Source organism: Eubalaena glacialis, chromosome 7 (genome assembly GCF_028564815.1).
Source record: "Eubalaena glacialis isolate mEubGla1 chromosome 7, mEubGla1.1.hap2.+ XY, whole genome shotgun sequence".
NCBI classification, from domain to species: domain Eukaryota; kingdom Metazoa; phylum Chordata; class Mammalia; order Artiodactyla; family Balaenidae; genus Eubalaena; species Eubalaena glacialis.
Window position 1 is genome coordinate 110151344 of NC_083722.1, and position 21089 is coordinate 110172432.

Here is a 21089-nt window from a genome sequence, read left to right on the forward strand (position 1 = left end):
AGGGGGCCAGGCTGGAGACATAAACAGGAGAAGGGGCCAAGGGGGCTCTAGGGCACTGCAGAGCCTGTGCTCTGTCGAAAGGGAGACCAAGGCTCTGGGCTCCTTGTGGACAGATGTTACAAAGTTTCAAGAAAAACCTGAAATTTGGACATTTAAAAAAAATTCTTGAGCTGTCATTGTTGGTAACTTGTTTGATTATTTTAAACAGATGATAAAATATCATCTGTTTAAATATCTGCAGGACTCCCCTGCAGGGCAGGCTACACCCACAAAACGCCCTCTGCATCCTCTGGCCTGGACCCCATAGCCTCTACCACTGGGGGCGCTGCAGAGAGAAAGGGAGGCCTGGAGGGATAGGGACACGGGCCCATGGCCTGAAGGAGTCCCAACCCAGAAGAGATACAGTCCTCATGTCTTCAGGGCCCTGGGAGATGAGGAGCAAAGCCAGATCTGCCCCCACCATCTGAGAGAAAGGCCTGTCAGTTACCACCATGCTGTGTGCTCTGGGAAAGTGTCCTTTCCTCTCTGGGCATGAGGATGGTTTTCATCCACACCAGAACAGTCCTGGGCAATCGGCTAGAGGTGGGTTTCGGCTTCTGACAGGGATGTGGGTCTCTTCCCAGCCAGACTTAACCCTGTTACCCATGGACCCAAACCAGGTTCATGCCTCCTGAACTTGAACCTGAACTAAAGCATTTCCTAGACCATCTGCACGCTCTCTGCCTGCCCTGCCTCCACACACGAGGAGGTGCTCAAGGCGTCATTCACTGTGGGAACCACCCCAGCAGGTGTCGGATTCCCATTCACTGTGGGAACCACCCCAGCAGGTGTCGGATCCGATGCCCCCCAATTCACAGGGGGAGGTCCCAGCCCGCAGAGACCCGACCGGGACAAGACCCAGACTGAGTGGGTTCGTAAGTAAGGGAGGCCCGTGCTTTTAAACCCTCTTCGGCCCTTCTGTGAAGGCAGAGTCACCAACATCCACCGTCCCTCCTTGATTTCAGAACTGAGAATGTGCCCTCCAGCTGGGGCTGCCTCTCCCCAGCCTTGTTCCCCATGGAAGCCAGCCGGAACGATGTCCTGCCGCAGGACAATAGGGCAGGCACTGCCCTCTGTCGGCTCCACCCGTGGCTGGAACGGGGGCAAGGCGGTCACAAACCAAGTCAGGCCACTCAGATGGGGTGACCCTCGAGGACAGAGCTAGTCAGAGTGTGACCCAGGGAGTCTCGGGCCTCCCCCCCACCCCAAGACCTACTAGGTCAGACCCCTGGGGCCATGTGGACTTCTCAGGATCCTGTGGTCCCAGGCCCCCAGGTGACCCTGTTGCACACTGAAGTTTGCGGAGCCGTGTTCCAGGGAGCGGCGGGGCCGCGGCCAGCCCGTGTGCCCACCTGGGCTACACGCACACCTGGCACGTGATGTGGGCGGACGCGGCTGTTTCAGCTGCTCAATTTGCAGCTGGTCGTTATGGCAGCCACACCTGCTCCCCGCTCACCAGCACAGCGAGGTTTGGCCCTGGAACACCTCCCCGGCTCCGGGCCCACTCAGGTGTGCAGGGCCCACGGCGGGGGGGACTCACCTTCACAGGACACGCCGTCCGCCATGATGGCATAGCCGGGGAAGCAGGAGCACATGGCGGTGTCCCCGACCACGCTGCACACCTGCTTGCAGGGCCCGTTGTCTGCGAGGAAACCGCACGGAAGTCAGAGACCACGCGGCTCCAGCGTACAGGCAGAGGGGCTGGGAGCCAGGGAACCCCGCTCCTGCCCCTTTCACAAGGTCACCCCTTCCACCCGCTCACACACCGGCTGGGGTCTGGGACCTCCCCCAACACACCCCTCCCTCAAGTAACAGCGATGCGGGTGAGGAGGAGGCAGAAGGAAGACGGAGGGGAGGAGAGGAAGGGCGCAGAGAACGTCCCGCACGTGTCTGAACGCAGGCTCCGTGATGCCCGGGCGAGCAAGGATTGTACTCTCAGTTTTACAGAAAGCGAGACTGAAAGCGGCTCATGGGCCATCCTGGGGTCACACACGCCTGGCCCAGGCTGCGCCCCCCATTCTCACCTCTCGCAGCTCCTCACCCAATCTCCGACGGCGAGACCAACCGACCCCCGACCCCGAGCAGCAGCATGCCCTGGGGGGGCCACCCCGCACACGCCCAGCCCCGAGGGCTCCCCGCCTGCCCACAGCCAGCTTACCTTTGCAGGTGTTGGGTTGCGGCACGGGCAGCACGATGGTGTTGGGGGCCACCTGGGAGGATTCGGGCCTCAGCGCGGACTCCTCGGCGGCCTCCGGCTTGGGGCGGTCACCGTCTGTTACAGACAGAGCAGACAGGCGGGGGTCTCGCGTCTTCAGGCAGCCTCAGGCCCTAACAGGCGCCATGCGGGCTCTCGAGGTTGGGGGGCGGCTCATTTTACCCACCCCCATCCTCCCCACGGGAGAGGAAACTGAGGCTCAGGGAGGGACGCACCTCAGGCCAGATCCGTCTCACAGCTAATAGGGGCAGGGAGCGTGGGGGAGGACCAGTTTGTGGACTCCAATGAATCCACCCCTGGAAGCTGGCAGGGAGAGAGTCCTCCCAGACCAGGTGCCGGAGCCTGACCACCGCGGGCCCGGTACTGGGACGCGGCTGGGTAGGTGGGGGCCTCCATGGCCCAGGTCCTGGCCCTGCACTTGAATCCAGGGTGGGCCGCTGGGGCAGCCCTGCAGATGGAGCCCCAGGAGGGAGCCCGTCTGCCTGGCCTCACAAACCCATCGCTGGGGACCCTCGGCGCCGGCAGGTTCCACAGTGTGGGGTGGCGGGAGGCTAAGTCCCCCACGGTCCCCACCAGAGGAACACCACGCTCTGCGGGCAAGATCAGCCCCGCCCCAGCTCCTGCCCCGACCGTCCGGGCCCTCACCTGGGCGGCAGGTACGGCCATCGTCCTGCAGCGAGAAGCCAGGAAAGCAGGCACAGTGGTAGGAGCCCACGGTGTTGATGCACAGGTGTTGGCACAGCTCCCCCGGGAGGAGCAGGCACTCATCCTGGTCGTCACCGGGCAGGCTGTTGGGCAGCTCAGTCTCCGTGCCCAGTGACAGGGCCTCCCGGCTCGTCAACTCCGCCTCTGAAACTGGGGCAGGGGTCCATGCTCATGATGAGACCCAGGCTGGTCTCAGCAAGTGGTTGGGACCAAAGGCCCTCAGGAAGTCAGATCAGGTCCTCGCCAGAACCTTCTGTGTGCTCTGCTGAGACAGCACGATGAAGGACAGATGGGTGGGTGGATGGCTGGATGGATGGATGGATGAAGGATGGATGATGGATGAATGGAGGGGTGGGTGGATGGAAGGAAGAATAGATGGATGGATGGATGGATGGATGGATGGATGGAGGGGTGGGTGGATGGATGGGTGGATGGATGGAGGGTGGACAGAGAGGTGGATAGAGGGGTGGGTGGACGGAGGGGTGGACAGCGGGGCGTGCGTGGGCAGGTGGATGGATGGACGGGATGGAGGGGTGGGTGTGGGTGGTGGATGGAAGGGTGGACGGATGTGTGAATAGATGGATGACAGGATGGGGGAAGGAGTGGTGGAGAGATGGACCAGAGGATGGGAGGGGGATGGGTGAAATGGATGGGTGGATGGGGAGGAAGAAGTATGGATGTGTAGGCGAACAAAGAAACAGGAGGGTGGGTGGGTGGAGAGTGGAGGGAGATGGGTGGTACTAGTTGGGCAGAGCAGATGATAAGTAGAAAACTGAATGAGATCACCATCTCGAAAATAACAGGAGTCCATCATCGGAGGCCACAGAAGAACTCTGTCCAGAGCGGAACTTGTGCCTTGAACCACAGACGAAGGTGACCAAGGTCCCCACAGAAGGCCAGAGGACACCCAGCCTTGCCTAGAAGCCCCAGCAGCTCTCCCCCGTCGCCCAGCTGGCCCACATGCCTGGCCTGGGGAGCAGCACCCACCTCTCCGTGGTACAGCCTCAGGCTCCGGAGGCCGGCGGACCTCGGGCACGATGAGGGGGTCTTCGCCCTCACAGCAGGAGAGCATGACGTGGTTGCAGGGGTAGCCGAGGTTGGGGTTGGACTCACACGACTGGCCCTCGGCCCGCACACGGAGCCCCAGGCCGCAGCAGTCACAGCATTGCTGGAGAGAGACGTGCCGTCACTGCCCAGCCCGGCCACTCAGGGCCTTCCGCATAGCCTGTGAGCCTGTGGAACTCACTCTGGACCCCAGGCTCTGGGGAGGGGCTGAAAAATGGGAGCGAATTCACCCTCGTCTTCACATTGTGCCTGGGATGTGCTCTCCAGGGGCAAAGGTGTCATCTGTCCCCATTTCCCGTGTCTGGCTCAGCTAGTGCAAGTTTTTTGCAATAATTCATAAATGGCCTCTTATGAAAAGAACTACAAGTTAACCCACAGCCACACCCATTAACTGCTCCCATATTTACCAGCAGACTGCAAATCTATTCAGGCTACCTAAAAGGCAGCACTTCCCTTAAAGTTAGAGATAAGAGACACTGGGTGAAGCTTTCAGGAGAGCTTTTAACTGGGGCTGACTCAACTTGAAAGTACATCTTTTTTGCTCTTCCCCTTCCTCCTTTTTGGAACAGATGTGATGGCTGGAGCTCTAGCAGCTATTTTGGGTCATGAGGTGACCTTAAAGATGGAAACTACAAGCTAAAGATGATCGAGCAGAAATATAAAAGCCTGGGTGCCTGAAGATATTACATAGATTCACCCCTGTCCCAGACTGCATGCCTCCAAAAATAAAGTCTTTGATTCGTTTAAACTACTGTGGTAGACTGATTACAGTAACAGCCCCGGTTGTTCACTCTTCACCGTGTCCTCCGTCTTTGCAGTCTGATAGTACAGTTCCTCCTGTCGAAAGAGAGGGTGCATTTCCCAACCTCTTGATTGTGCCTCATGACTTGTTTCGGCCAACAGGAGGAGACAGAAGTGACAGTGTGCCTCTTCTGAGCCCAGGCCTCAAAAGGCCTTGCACACATCTATCCCCCATGTTGGAACCCTGCTCAGCCACTACCTAAACAAGCCCAGGCTAGCCTGCTGGAGGTTGAGACCACATGGAACAGGGAAGTGTCATCCCAGCTACGGCCATCCTAGATCTAGTGCCAGCATAACCATTAGCTGGTGGCAGCCAAGGTCAGCTGGGCATGGCCCAGGTCAGCACAACTACCCTGACCCATGACCTGAGCTGGTCATCAGCCACTAGGTTTGGGGTGGTTTGTTACACAGCAGTAGGTCACTGATACTCCAGACTGCATCTCCCAATGGTGAACATATCCACTTAGTGAAGACCCACCACATACTTGGTAAACAGTTTGCATTACCTCTGATCCTCACAACCACCCCAAAAGACATGAACTATTATCCCCATTTTATAGATGGAGGATTTTATAGATGGAGGAAAAAGGACTGGTCCAGGGTCAAACATATAAACACAAATGGAATTCCAAACTCGCCGGTCACCAAGGTCCTTTCGCTAATATCAGTTGTTTTTAGGAAAAATTGACCCCAATGAGACAAAATTCGATGTCAAAATCCGCTGCCAAATGGTGCCCTCCTCCAGAGGTCCCTTGACCGTCATCCAGGCTTGTGGTTTCTTCAACTCCGTCCCTTTCTCTCCCCCAAACACAATATCCTTCTGTGATACTTCCCGAAACTGTTCCAAGTTTGCCCTCATCCTCTACAGCACATACAGCCAGCTGTTAGCCCCCAAAGTCCATTTTCCCTCCTTCCAGATTTGCAGTGGGCACACGACCTCTCCAGAATAAGGACTACATTTCCCAGCCTTCCTTGCAGCTAGGCAGCCACCAGACTAAGTTCTAGCCAACGTGATGTAAGTGGACGTACTGTCTGTCCTCTAGAGAGGGGCTTTCTTACACCCACGTTCACAGCAGCCATATTCACAGTAGCCAAGAGGAAGAATCAACCCACGTGCCCATCGACAGATGATGGATAAACAAAATGTGGTCCCTCCATACACAGAATATTACCAGCCTTACAAAGGAAGGAAGTTCTCCCACATGCAACAACATGGATGAACCTTGGGGACATTACTTACACTCAGTTGAAATGCCAGTTACAAAAAAACCAAAGAAAAAGAAAGCCCCGTGAGGGAAGGGATTTTTGTGTTATTCATTTCTGCATTCTTAATGCCTAAAACAGGGCCAGCACAGACTGGTGTTCAAACAATATTTCCCGAATCAATTGGTCCATATGGTAACTGGTGATGTTTTCTATGCAGATGCAGAGCTCCCCCGCCCCCAGGCGTGAGCATCCTCCCCTCAGAGGAGCCCCACAGGGCGGCCCACCCCCTCGGCCCTCAAGGACCTTCAGGCTCAGGCCACAAACGCCCCAGGGCAGGCTTGCCTTGTACAGGGAGACGCCGCAGGTGTCGTTGTCCTCGTCCCCGCATGCCTCGCCCTCCTTGGCCCCCATGACGCCGGCCATGCAGCTCTTCTCCTTCAAGTAGGACACACAGCAGTGCTTCTGGGCCGTCCTGCAACAGAGGTGCGCCTCAGCCCCACCAAGCGCCCCGTCCTCCCAGGGACCCCGCCAGGAGGGAACGCAGGCCCCGTTTCACACAGGAGGCTGCAGCTCAGGGAAGCGAAGCCCCCGCCAAGGTCCACCGCGGGTGGGGCCCCTGCTGGCGCCAGGGCATCGGCAAGGCCAGCACATCCTCACCAAGTGACATGCGGTTTGTTCTCAGCTTAACTAGGACGACTCAGGCCTGGGTCCCACTAGGCTCTGTGTCCCTGACCGATGAGGGAGGGGGTCAGTACTCCAAGCCCCCCGACAGGGCTGAGAAGGAAAGGGGGACCCAATCTCAGGAAGGGCTGGGCGGTCGTCCTGGGACCACCAGGGTCCCTGGTCATGCCTCCAGTAACTGTAGGGCTGCCCCGGGCAGAGACAGCTGTTGGGCCAGCACACAAAACAGGGAGGTGAAAAGGTGGGCTTCAGTCCCACTTGAGGAAGGGCTTCAGCCTCACTTGAGGAAGGGCGTGTCCCAGCAAGGGCCATCCGGTGATGGAACTGGCTGGCTATGAAGTATTGAGTCTCCCATCACAAGAGGGATACAAGCACGCACTAGTTCAAGCCTCCTGAATGCGGCATGCTCTAACTCCTAGGCAGCCCAAACTGGTGGGATGACCAAAGGGAAAGGAAAGGGACAAGGTTAGAATTTAAATGTTTCTAACGGAGGCATTGTGGGCTGGACAAGAGGAAACATGGAGTCTAATCCTGGCCAAGCTCCCAACGAGCTGTGTGGCTTTGGGTGAATCATATCACCTCTCTGAACCTTATCTTCCTTATCTGGAAAGAGGAGTAGGCTGGACAAGATGGCATCCCTGGAATAAAGAAGGGGTGAACGGCTGAGCAGGATGTCGCCCGCGCCTGGCACAGGGAGGGCGTGGGTATAACTGCTTCCTTTGCGGAGAACACTGTTGTCAGAAGAAGCTGCCAGCACAGACAGCAGAGCACGGGGAGAGGCCAGCCTTCCTGAGACCCCAGGGTAGCAAAGTGGGGAAAGAAAGAGGGCTGACGGCCCCGGCTCAAGGCTCAGGTGGGAAATTCGAGTGGGCTGAGCACCGCCCAGCAGCAACGCAGCACCTGGTAAGAGAAGCACCTGGCTGTCCCCAGGTGACAGCGGTCCCAACGTGTGCTCTTCCAACCATGCTCACCAGGCCGGCGACAAGTCTGCACGGTTAGTTTACTCTTGGGGCCCGTCTCGGGCTCCCCACGCCCGGAGAGAGCCCGGCCAGCCGGCCAGGCAGCCACATCCAGCCACCTGCGGGCACCTGAACGCAGGTGGAGTGGTGCTCACCTGGCGCCCACCCTACCTGCACACATCGCTCTCAGCGCCGCTCTCGGGGATGTCCAGGCACTCGTCGTTGTCAATGGCCCACTGCTGCCCGGCCGCACAGCACGTCTCGATCAGGTCCTTCGTGGACACTGCGGGTGGTAAGACAGGCAGCGTCACCAGCTGGAGGAGGTGCACGGCTCCCAGGTGTCTGGGCCCAGCGGGTGTAGTAGACGCTGCTAGCGCTGGGCCAGATCCCCACGCACTACTGGACCGGGAACTCACTCACCCGCTGCCTGCGCCCGTTGCCCCCAGCAGCTCACAAGCACAGCCTTCTCCGCAGAGCTGCCTGGGAGGGCAAGTCCACCCAGGGGGAGAGGGCTGGGAGGAGGGTGGCCAATCACTGAGTAGTGGGGCTTCAAGGGCCAAGCCCCGTCTCAAAGGGGACAGCCCTGTGCGGCCACTCCCGCTCCAGAGCTCCCCGTGCGACCAGGAGCATCACCAGCTCCCTCCCTGCCCCCCTCCCTGGGCAGTTCCTCCAAATGAACCACGTGCACAAGAACCCCCAACTCAGGCTCTGCTTCCAAGGGACCAGAGAAGACACCAAGACAGGACAAGACATAAGAAATAGCAACAGCATCGAGGAAAGCTCCTGGGGAAAATATCTGTGACCGGGGAGGGCAGGAGTCGGGGGTTGGGAGAATGTCTTAAAACTCAAAGGCACAGACCATAAGTTAAAAAATGGATGAATTTTCCTACCTCAAAGTTAAAATTCTCTGTATAACAAAGAACTCTGTGGAGAAATATAACAGACTGCTGACAGGTCAAGAGATGTTTCTGGAATGTTCTAAAACTGACAAAGAATTGTTATTGAGAAATACAGTAACCTCCTGAAAATTAACATGAAAAAAACCAACCCCAAAGTAAAATACCTCTGAAACTGGAAAAACGAGAAAGAGTGGTAAATGCCAGGCACAAGTGTGAACCCTCGTGCCCTGGGGTGTGGGAGTGGTGACTGGAGCAGCCAGTCTGGAGGGAGACCCAGCACATCTTACACAGTTAAACACAGGCATCGTCCAGGACCCAGTGGTTCTGCTCCTGGGTGTGTATTGCAGGGAAGTTGTTACCTGGACCCATATGTAACCAGTACAAGGATGCTCACTTCAGTGTGATTTATGGAAGTGGGTTGGAGGGAGCCTGGATGTCCATCACTGGAGGAGTATGAATAGAACATGGGGACGTCCTCCACGGAGGACTCCACAGACGTCAGAAATGGCAGACGAGACGTACACACAACATCACGAAGCTGGACACATGTACACACAGCAACACAGAGCAGCAAAGGACAGAGCGCTGAGGGGAAACAGGATAAAACCAAGTGAGATCCATTACATGAATTGAAAAGATTGCATGCAAAATTACAATACACATCTGCATGAACACATAAAAGCAAAAAATAAAAGAAACCCACAAAGATTGAAGAGAACGGTTGCCTAGGGTAGGCGGAGGGAGAAATGGCAATGGGGAAAGGGAATAAAAGGGAATAAATACATCAATTAAAAAAAAGAGAGTCTTGCTAAGATGATAAGGAACCAGGAAATAAGGAATGCAATTAATGCAGCCATTTGCCTCTGAGGTCTGAAAATAAACGACATTCAAAGATGAAGCCCATCTCGGACACCTACATACGTGCTGAGGAGCACCAGGGTGTCACAGAATAACTTTGAACCTGGGTTCACATCTTAGTACTACCATGTATAGCCATTTCTCCTCCCTAGAGACTCAGTGTCCTGCTCTGTTACGAGGACCTACAGCTGCACAGCTGCTGAAGCCTACAAGGATCTCTAAATGTCCTCGAGCAGTTCACATAACCTGGCAGGGCTGAGGAAGAAATGCACCAAGAAATGTCAGCAGCCTGCAAGATTCTAGGAACAGAAAGAGCTCACTAAGAATCATCCTCTTCACTGTCTTAGGGGGCGTTTCAAGTCATTGAGCTCTTCTGAGTTTCAATTTTCCTTCTGAAAACCGGGGAAATAAGCTTCAGTATCAACCTGAGGGCTGTTCTGAGGCACCAGGAGGAAAAAAAAAATTCTTGATAACCAATGTCTACCAGAAACAAGTAGCAACATCACACCCCACTGGAGAAACATTAGACACACACCACACTGAAGTCAGAAATACGACAAAAGTACCTACTGACACTACTGTTTAACAGTGCCCTAGAGATGCTAGCAGATGCAATAAAGCAAGAAAAAAAGCAGCAGCAGGAGTATTAGAAGAGACGACAGTCATTATTTGCAGATGTTACGAGTTAATCTTTCTAGAAAATCCAAAGGAATCAATATTAACACTGTACTTAAATGAATACTAATTTATTATTATTATTATCATATGGTGGCCAAAAACAAAATCAACATACAGAAATTAGTGGCTGTCCTCTACACCAGCAACAATTAAATAGAAAAGGTAAGACAAAAAAATCCCACTGAAAAAAGAAATAAACCTGGAAATCAATCTATGTAAACACACTAAATCTACATGAAGAAAAAAAATTGTCTCATAGATATATAACAGTTTACTTTGTTAGAAATATATACCATGTGTCTAGATGGGAAGATTCAATACCATAAAGATGTCAATTTTCCTTTATTTAAACTACAACTTAAGGGGAATCCCAGAGTCCCAAAATAATTCGTCATGAAATTTGTCAAGTTGATTCTAAAATTCATCCCAACTAGGAAATGTCTAAAAATACCTGAGAAAATTTCCAAAAAGAAAAGAAGAGAGCATACTTTAAAGTTTTAATAATTAAAAAGACAAGATCAACGGAACAGAATAAAATTCAGAAACAGGATGATGTGCATATGGGAATTTAGTATATAATAAAAGTGGCATTCACACTCAATGGGGAAAGGATTGACTATCTGATGTTGGGCTCTACCACACATCACACACAAAAATAAATTCCAAATCTATAAAGTCAATATTAGAAGAAAACCAAGGAATATAATTTTAGGATAAAGAGAGACTTCTTCAGAAATAAAATCCACCAAAGAATGATGTTGTACTCTTGTCTCACACCATATACAAATATCAACTCAAAATGAATTACTGGGCTTCCCTGGTGGCGCAGTGGTTGAGAATCTGCCTGCCAATGCAGGGGACATGGGTTCGAGCCCTGGTCTGGGAAGATCCCACATGCCACGGAGCAAATGGGCCCGTGAGCCACAATTACTGAGCCTGCGCGTCTGGAGCCTGTGCTCCGCAACAAGAGAGGCCGTGATAGTGAGAGGCCCGCGCACCGCAATGAAGAGTGGCCTCCACTTGCCGCAACTAGAGAAAGCCCTCGCACAGAAACGAAGACCCAACACAGCCAAAAATAAATAAATAAATAAATTAAAAAAAAAATGAATTACTGAAACCATACAACTCCTAGAAGAAATCATAGGGGGGAAAGATCCTTAACATTGGTCTTCACAACAAATTTTTGGTAATGACACCAAAAACACAAGCAGTGAAAGCAAAAATCAACAGGTGGGACTACATCAAACTTAAAAGCTTCTGTACGGCAAAAGAAACAATAAAATTAAACAACAATTTACAGAATGGGAGAAAATATTTTCAAACCATGTATCTGATAAGGGGGTTAACATACAAAATATATAAGGAACTCATAAAACTCAATAGCAAAAAAAAATACATATATATATTAAAAAATGGGCAAAGGACCAAAAGAGACATTTTTCCCAAGACATAAATGGCCAATAGGTATGTGAAAAGGTGCTCAACATCACTAATCATCAGAGAAATGTAAATCAAAACCACAAAGAGATATCACCTCACACCTGTTAGAATGGCTACTAAAAGACGAGAGATAGCAAGCGTTGGTGAAGATGTAGAAAAAAGGGAACCCTTGTGCACTGTTGATGGGAATGTAAATTGGTGCAGCCACTATAGAAAACATTACGGAGGCTCCTCAAAAAAATTAAAACTAGAACTATCATACGATCCAGCAATCCCACTTCTGGGTATTTATCTGAAGAAAATGAAAATACTATCTTAAAAAGATATCTGCATCCCCATGTTCATCAAATTATTCACAATAGCCAATAGCCAAGACATGGAAACAACCTAAGTATCCATCAGTGGATGAACAGATAAGGAAAATGTGGTGTACACACACATACACACAATGGAATATTATTCAGCCATAAAAAGGAAGGAAATCTTGCCTTTTGTAACAACATGGATGGACCTTGAGGTCATTATGCTAAGTGAAATAACTCAGACAGAGAAAGACAAATTCTGTAATATCACTTATATGTGAAATGTAAAAAAGCCAAACTCATAGAAACAGATTAGAATGTTTGCCAAGAACTGGGGGAGAGCAGGTTGGAGGAATGGACAGATGTTGGTCAAAGGGCACACACTTCCAGTTACAACACGAGTCAGTTCCGGGATCTAATGCACTGCACAGTGCTTATAGCTAACAACATGAGAGTTCCAATGAGAGTAGGTCTTAAATGTTCTCACCACAAACAAGAACAAGAGAAAATGGTAACTGTGTGGGGTGACAGGTGTGTGAACTAACTTTATTGTAATAATCATTTCACTACACATGTGTATATCAAAGCATCACATTGTACACCTTAAACTTACACAATACTATAGGTCAATTACATCTCAATAATGCTGGGGGGAAAAAAAGAAATAAAATCCACAAGCAAAAAGGAAAACCTTAATACAACCGACTGGATAAAAGTCTAAAATACCTGTACGGCAAAAGACAGCCCCAGTCTGATCCCATCACTCACTTTCCAGTCTCCACACAGCATTTATCACTAAGTGAAACCCTCGTGTTTATTTATGAGCTTACTTTTTCATTTGTCTGTTTCTTCCCCTACAATGTCAGAGTTGCGACTTGAGTCTCTGTGGCCCCTGAGAGTGACGCCACCATGCCACGCTTAATCCTCTCTCATCACACTCCGCGCACGTGGGGGTCTCACCTTGTTTGAATACCTCTGGTGGTGGGGATCTCGCTCCACCCAGGCAGCTTGTCCCTTTCTGCATAGCTCAGCTCAGAACGTCCTTTCTTTTACTGGACTGGACTTTTTCTCCCTAAGCCTTCTCCAAGATTGTCTTACAGAGATTAGGAGATTCCAACAGACCCCTGGGTCTCAGCCAGATGACACGAGATGGGTGCCCTATCAGGGGAACAGTAACGGTTGGAATGCACTGGTGCTTGCCACGAGCCAGGCGTGAGTCCAGGCACTTTCATCCCCACAGGTATTATGGTGAGTACCGCTGCTAGGCTCACTCTAGATCAGGCGGGGAGTTAGAAGTCCCAAGCCTTAATTTCTCCTCTCCGGCCTCAGCTTCCTGTCTGTGCATGGGCAGCTTGATGCAGCCGATCCTGGAAGCCCTCTCTGAGAATCTAAGCACCAGCCTGAGGAGGTTCTATTTCCCTGTGGACTGAATGGGGCTCCCTTCCTGCCCCTCCCGAGCAGATGCAGGTTTCAGCCTGCACTTGGCGGCCTGCCCTCCATTCTCTCCTGGCCTTTCCCATCCTGGCTTCCCCTCTTTCCAGACAAAGGAACTCAGGGGCGTGACCCCTTATGCTGGGGAGGCCACCCACTTGGAGCGGGAGGGGGAATCAGCATAGGCGCCAAGCGCGGCGCTGCCCAGTACCGTCCAAGGCGTGGGAGAGGGGGCCGGGCAAAGCCCACAAGGTGTGTACCCCTGCTGCTCGTCCAGAGGCCCACCCCTAGGCCCCCTCCCTGACCACCCACTCCGAGGCCCCAGCCTCTGTCTCTCTCTAACCCCTCAGAGTTTGAGCCCCAGGGCCTCTTCTCCTCCCCGTCCACGCCCCAGCCTGGCTGACCTCACCTGGGTGCCCTCATTCATGTCCGTCTCCTGCAAACACACAACTGGCTAAGCGACCACCAGCGGGCATCCCCGGCAATCCCACGGCCAGAATCTGTTCAGCAGCCGATTTTCCCTGGACCACCTCTCCCCTGGTCTTCCCTGTGCCAACCTCAGGACCCTCCTGGGCCCGTTCCTTCCTCCTCACCTCCCTCCTCCCATCCGTCACCCGCAGGGCCACCTCCAAAGTCACCCCCGTCACCACCTCGCCCCTCACTCTGCCACCATCTCTTGGGCCCGAGAGGTACCCTGCTCCCCTGTGTCCTCCTCTGGTCCATATTCCAGATGGCGTCAGAATGACCATTCACAAGTATGAATCAGACTGTGTCTCTCCACGGCCTACAGGCGCCCCCCTCCGAGTCCCCGCTTTCTTTACCAAGACCTACCTGGTATGGCCCTGCGACCTCCCCACCGCGTCTCCTTTCTCACTCACTCTCTCCACTTGAACCCCTCAGGCTCTTCCTGCCCCAGGGCCTTTGCACGCACTGTACTTTCTGCCTGGAACCCTCTGCCCTTTCCCTGAGCCCTGCCCCACCCCCACTCTCTACAAGGCTGTCCTTGTTTGGGGCTCTCATCTCCTCAGGCAGGATCTCCCTGACTTTTGAATCTAAACTAACCTGCACCCCAACCCTCACTGCAGCACCCTACTTAGTTTTGCTCATAACGCCCTGGCCTTCGCCAGCTCAGAGTCATCTTGGGGAGCCCTGTGGTCCACGGACCCCACTGGAAGGCCACTGCCCTGCAGGATAAAGCACCCTTGCCTGGAGCGACAATCGGGGCCCTCACAGCACAGCCCAGACTCACGTCTCAGCTCTTATTTCACCAGCTAGCAGGCTTCTCTGTGCCACCGTATCTTTGCACATGCCGCGCCAAGCTGGGAACGCCCTCCCTCTACCCTGGCCAACTACCCAGCCTTAACAAGCCAGTCTGCACACCACTCCCTGCCTCTCCATCCTCTGTGGTCCCGCCAGCATCCACCTCCGTCCCGGGCAGAACAAACAGCCCCTCCTCTAGCCTCATTCACAGCAGCACTTGGTACATACACAACGTCACTGCCAGGGACATGCCAGCCTCAGACAGCGGAGGGAGAGGGTCTCAGGGGCCAAGAACGGGTCGCAGTCATTTCAGGGTCCCCAGTGCCCGGCACAGACCTAGTACTTGATAAAACCTGGGGCTAGGTGGAGCACCCCAGGCCCGTGGTGTATACCATCTCATGCAAAGCTCACACTGACAATGTGAAATCGGACAATTACCTTGATCTCCCAGATGTATAAATAGCGATCTAAGGGTTTAAGATACACAGCCCAATGGCACAGACTTAGGAAAAGGAGGGAGAAGAACTTGACACTCACACACATCACCTCCACGTAGCAGTTTCTACCGAGTCTCAGAGGTGAGCCTGGGCGTGTCTGTCCCATCACCGTGAGCACTGGCGTTCAGCCAGGGCACCCCTCCCTGCCTGGGGGACGTAGCCAACTCACTCATCCTCAAGCCTCTGTGTCCTTGCCGGTGAAATGGGCAAATCACCCCTCCCGCCCGCATTTCACAAAGTGGGGTGGGGAGGGGAGAAGCCAGTGTCTGGCAAAGGACAGGAGCTCAGTAGGCAGTACCTCCCCGCCCCTGGCACACAGAAGGTGTTTGGTGACTACTCTTCAGTTAATTAATCACAGAGGAACAGGCTGATAAAAGGATGGACAGGACAGTAATCCCTCCAGCAGAAGAGGCAGGAGGGGAGTCCAGCAATCCCTCCCTGCTCTGCTCTGGGTTTTCATGGACTCCCCCATTTCTGTTCACTTTGCCTGCGCTCGGCCAGAGGGAACATGGCCTTCCTTGCTTGCCGGTTAGGCACGAGCACCATGGCCAGAGAGGTGAAGGCCACCTCCCACTGTGACAGCTGCAGGCTGGCTGGCAGGCTCTCACCAGCCTCGTGGGTGACCGGGGCCGGGATCAGCCTGGCTCCCAGATGCGTCCCCACGGGCTGCCCCTCAGAGTCAGGACACCAGGCCCTGCCAGCCAGAGAGCACGACCTTGACTCTGGCAGGAGTCCCGCCTCTGACACCCCTGAGGAGCGGAGGGAGGATAAATCCACTTTGGAAAATGATCTACCATCATCCAGGAAAGCGGAGACACGCAAACCCAATGACGTGGTGATTTCACCCCCAGGTCCACGCCCAGGAGAAACGGGCGCCCGTGGTCTCCACCTGGGGACCCACAAACAGTAGCTCCAAACTGGAAACAACCCGAGCACCCAAGGACAGGAGAAGGTGGATACTAGGGCATGACCACGCTGTGCAAGTGGGCGCCCGGTGACCCCACGGTGAATCACGGGGACACGGCCTCAGGGGAGAAGCAGTCACAGGACGACACTGCGCACTGCCTTTCACGTGAAGTTCAAACCCAGAGGAAAGCAAAACACCTGTTGAGGTGGTAAAACTGTAAAGAAAAGGAAGGAACTCGTGCTCACAGAAGCCAGGACAGTGGTAGCCAGGGAGGAGGTCAGGGCAGCCATGGCTTCTGTCCCCACGGCTGGTGCCTTGGTGGGTGCCCTTCTTTAAATGTGGAGACAGTCCCTTACGCTCTTCTATTCACAGATACTCCATGACAAAAATAGTACTGGAAAATGTAGTATGATTAGAAAATTCTAAGACTGAAGAGGCAAAGAGTCTTTTAAAAATGTGACCCAAAAAGTGATACAAGCCAGACACAAAAGGACAACAATTATATGATTCTACTTATATAAGGGCCCTAGAATAGGCCAATTCACAGAGACAGAAAGCAAAATAGAGGTTACCAGGGACAGGGAGAGGGGGATGGGGAGTTAGTGTTTAAAGGAGACAGAGTGTCAGTTTGGGGAAGATGAGAAAGTTCTGGAGATGATGGTGGTGATGGCTGCACCACAGTGTGAGTGTTCTTAAGGCCACGGATTAGTACACTTAAAAATAGTTAAAATGGCCAAATCTATGTTATGTGTATTTTACCACAATAAAGAGAACATAATGCATTGCAGTGTAAAAACAAAAAAGTGACCCAGCACTTCCCCTTCTAGAAATCTAACGGCTGACAGACGTGCCGCGGGCACAGACATGCAAGTCACGGATCCTGGCTGCGTCCGAATCTGTGACAGCAAAGATCCAGAAACAACCAGCCCCCATCGACAGGGCAGTGATTAAATGATTGGTGTTATATCCGCCCAATCTCATACAAGTGTTAAAAAGAACGCGTTAGATCTTCACTCACTTCTGTGGAACAGTTTCCAAATATATCACAAAGAATGAAGAAGACAGGCTCAATGCTGAACAGTATGTATAATAAGTCACCGTTGATCTTTTTTAAAGTAATACGTGGACACATGTGAAGGATTTCTGGAAGGAGGTCCCAGAAACGGGTAGCAGGGGGTGTCTCAGGGAGGGACCTGGCCCTGGGGAGGGAGGGAGCAAGCTGACATCCACTGTTTACCTCTTTTGTATCTTTTATGTGTTTTCCTTATCGTGGGCAGGTATTACCTATTCAAGAAACATGCTGTTATAAAAAGATCCTGAGATTCCAGGGAATCTAACCTCCTTTGATCACAGGCAGTGGGTGCCCAGAACAATCCGACCTGGAGGTCATGACCCCTCTAGACAGGCCCCTCTCCCGGACATCAGAGCCCGAAAGAATGGTGGCTTCGGAAATGCTGCAAAAAATGCTACACCTGCGGGGTGATGAGCGGCTACCTCCACCAGCACCCTGTTTGGACAGGATGTTTGCGGGGCCTGAGCAAACAGCCCAGGGAGTGCTGCAGCTCTGATGTTCTGTATTCTTGGGGTGGGGGGCAGGGTTGTCCCCGGCAGGCCCTGGTGGTGCCGGGAGTCCTTTTACGATGACTAGAAGATGGACAAACAAGAAGGATCCTGAGCGTTGCCTTCCTGCCCCGGGATCCCAGACACAACGGCCGAGAACCAGCAGGAGCTGCTGGGCTGAGCCCACCTGCTGGGCCCACCCAACCTAGCCCCTTAGAGATGTCTTCATCCATCACCCGGGGCAGGACAGCCCCCAGCCCCCCCTGCCCTTTGCAGCACCTCCCCCAGCCTAGCTCCCTCCCCCCGCCCAAGTCAGCACCCCGCCCACCTGTTCACCACCCCAGCCCGGCCTGGGAGGCGCTGGGCCACCCTGGCTGACTAGCTGGATCTCTGGCCTGGCCGAGCCGCCTGGCGGGCCCCAACCTGCAGCCACGGCACCTTCCCTCCAGCTCTAGGAAGGGGTCCTATCCCCACCACGGTTTTACAGGTGAGCAGGCAGCAGCCCAGATCACACTCCCCAGCCAGGGGCAGCCACATGACCAGATATCAAAAATGACTGGAGGACTCCAGTAAATCGAGGCAGTGTGCAAAGACAGCTTGACAACAGAACAGAACAGAGAGGCCAGAAAAGACCTACTCGTCTGCACTTGGTTCCTAAGGTAACAGTGCAGTGAGGGAAGAAGGTCTTTACACACCCAGCATGGGGGCAATTGAACATCCACCTGAAAAAAGAATGGGTTCTGACTCCTACTCACACCGTCCAGAGAAACAAATCTAAATGTGATCTAATGTGAAAGGTGAAACAAGTCAAAATATCTAGACTGTAACACAGGAAAATATCTTCATGACTCTGGGGTAGACAAAGATTTCTTGAAAAGGACACAAAACACAATAACAGAAAAGATCAGTAAATTGTATTTCCTTAAACCTAGGAATCTGTGTTCCTCAGAAGACAGCATATGCAAGGTGCTCATCAGAAAATGTCCTCACGAGAGTGGAAAGAAACGTCAGAGAGCAAGATAAGGCACTTGCGATCCAACAAAAGACGCATCATCAGAATCTATCAAGAGCTCCTAGAAATCGGCAAGACAAAGAAACCTAATTTAGAAACGGGCAAAGAACAACAGGATTCCAACAGTAACACGAGAGTGTGTTCAACGTAGTAAGTTATGAGGGAATGCAAATTAAAACCACAATGAGATCCCACTACACAGCCATCAGGTTGGCGACAATGAAAAAGACAGACCACATCCCGTGTCGGCAAAGACTTTCACTCATGGCTGGGGGGGACAGAAATTGGTGATGCTTCGGAAAACTGTCTGGCAGTGTCAGCTAAAGCTGCCAAACCCTCCGATACAGCAATTCAACTTCTGGGTAAATACCCGACAGAAATTCACACAGAATGTCCACAGCCACTGTATTCATCACAGCCCCACATTGAAAACAGCCCAAACCTCCATCCACACTTAGGACAGATCAATAAACTATGATTTATTCCTACGATGGAAAAATAAAGAGCAACTTTTTAAAGTGAATTACTGCTACATGCAAGAGTCTGGATGAGTCTCAAACACAGGATCTTGAGCTAAAGAAGTTAAACGCAAGCAAAATCATACCATATGGTTCCCGCTACACAAAATGAATTCAAGAATAGGCAGGAGTCACCGATGGTGATAAAAGTCAGCCTCATGGTTTCCGTGAGGGGTGGGGGGCAGTGGGGGGAGGGAGAGTAGAATTGGCTGAGAAGGGACACCAGGAAAATTCTGGAGTGCTTGAGATGTTTTATATCTTGACTTGAGTGGAGCTGCCTGGAACCCACTGAGCTACTTTATGAAGATGCGTGTGCTTTACATACATAATACTTTATAAAACTACATAATCAGACATAAAAAAAAAATTTTAAGGGAGGACTATTATATTCATCTAGATTAAAAGATATTCAAGAGTATCTATAGTATACTTTAATAAATACTTTCAGAAAGAAGGAAATTCAAGAGATAAAACAACCAAATATGAACCAAAAAAGATCTCACCACCCCTGATAAAATATTACTTTACTAAACGGGCTATACGTTACACTTCGGGGGCAAGTGGAGAATACAAATATGGCACAAGGGAACTGGTAACTGTGGCAGGTGTAGGGTCACAGTGTGTAGTAATACAGGAGATGTCTTTATTTCTCCGTTGCAACACACTGTCAAGGCTGAAATGTTTCCATCACGCACACATGCGCACATGCCCGCGCACACACTGTATTTCAAACCAGAAAGAAAGAAGAGCAAGCACTGGACCATTATGGGGCTGAGACTTCTTCCCTGAGCCCCTTGCCCTTAGAGGGTCTGTCCCAGCTGCCAGGTGGCGGCTGGGGTCCCAGGTGGGACTCTGGGATGCTGGTGCACTGCGGCTGGTGAAGCCACAGTTACGAGGGGACTCGACGGTGGGCTTTGCTCATGTGGAGGGGCCCTGAGGCCCCACGGTGCTTGACTTCAGGCTGGTCCCCGGGAAGCTCTGGGAGGTGGGGCGGTGAGGGTTGGATGACCCGTGCACAGGCCCTACCCTCCCTCCATGGCCTCCCAGGGAGCGGGGGGTGTGTGTCTGTCATGGGCATTTTAATGGGCTACGTCTGTTGGTACTTTCACAATCAATGAGAAAAGCCTCTTGTACAAAAACAGGCTGCCCTGATCGGGAGCAGTGCAAAGACTTTTGACAAGCTCAGCTCTGTTCAAGAGAACTATGCGGCCCTGGCATCTGGGTTACAGGATGCTGCCCCAGAAAGAGTCACCGGCCACATGGAACCTGCAGGCAAATGCTGAAAAACTGAATGGGACCAGCCTCATTTCCTGAGAAAATAACTTTCCCAGCACAAGGACAGAACAAAGAGATCCAAGCACTTGGACACGGGAGTGGACAGCTCACGTCCTAAGAATGAACGAGTCACCGGGAGATCAGTCTAGAATCACACCATTGCAAGCATCCTTCTAGCACAGAGCGTGTGACCGAGGCTGGATGCCCATCAGGCTGGCCTTCACCTAAAAGGACAGCCGTCCCTCCCTCCGACAGGCTCACCTCCGCCGTCAGCCATGTCCACCCCCTGCTGTGCTCCCGGAGGCCTCCACGGACCCCCAGCCCCACCCAGCACAGCCTTCCAATGTAACTCACACTTCACACAAACCAAACGTGTGGACTTCCAGAACTTCGCCAAGACACCTGGGACGCATTCAGTTCCTCCTCAAAAAGAACTGCGAATTTTCTCTCTTTCATTATTAGTTGAAGAAACCACAGCTACTCCAGACTATGCTATGGCTCAAACCAGAGTTTGATGGCATTTCGCTTCTTGGGATAGCGCTTTGTTTTATAGATGAATCTTGTAAACGACTTAATTCTATTTTACTGTTCTTTCCAGATAGTTTAATTTAATTACCAGTCCATCGTACATGCACACAGTTTAATAAGAGATGATCTTTAACCTTCAGGCAATTTTGGTTTTCCCGAGCCAGTATTTACTATAAGAGAAATGTAAACATAACCTTATTTCCCACCTTAATGAAAGTGATTGGTTAAAAAAATACAAAAATTGAAAATATCA

The 21089-nt window shown here is 52.2% G+C and overlaps 1 protein-coding gene across 3 annotated transcripts in view; it reads right to left on the reverse strand.

The window, feature by feature from the left end:
- FBLN2 (fibulin 2) overlaps positions 1-21089 on the reverse strand; it is a 74650-nt gene that overhangs the window by 14856 nt on the left and 38705 nt on the right. For all 3 annotated transcript variants that reach the window (XM_061197328.1, XM_061197327.1, XM_061197329.1), the window contains exons 3-8: positions 7843-7954; positions 6374-6503; positions 3947-4127; positions 2900-3109; positions 2198-2311; positions 1580-1681 (exon numbers count right to left, since the gene is read on the reverse strand). In XM_061197328.1, coding sequence (XP_061053311.1) covers positions 1580-1681; positions 2198-2311; positions 2900-3109; positions 3947-4127; positions 6374-6503; positions 7843-7954 — 849 coding nt within the window. The remainder of the gene's footprint in view (positions 1-1579; positions 1682-2197; positions 2312-2899; positions 3110-3946; positions 4128-6373; positions 6504-7842; positions 7955-21089) is intronic.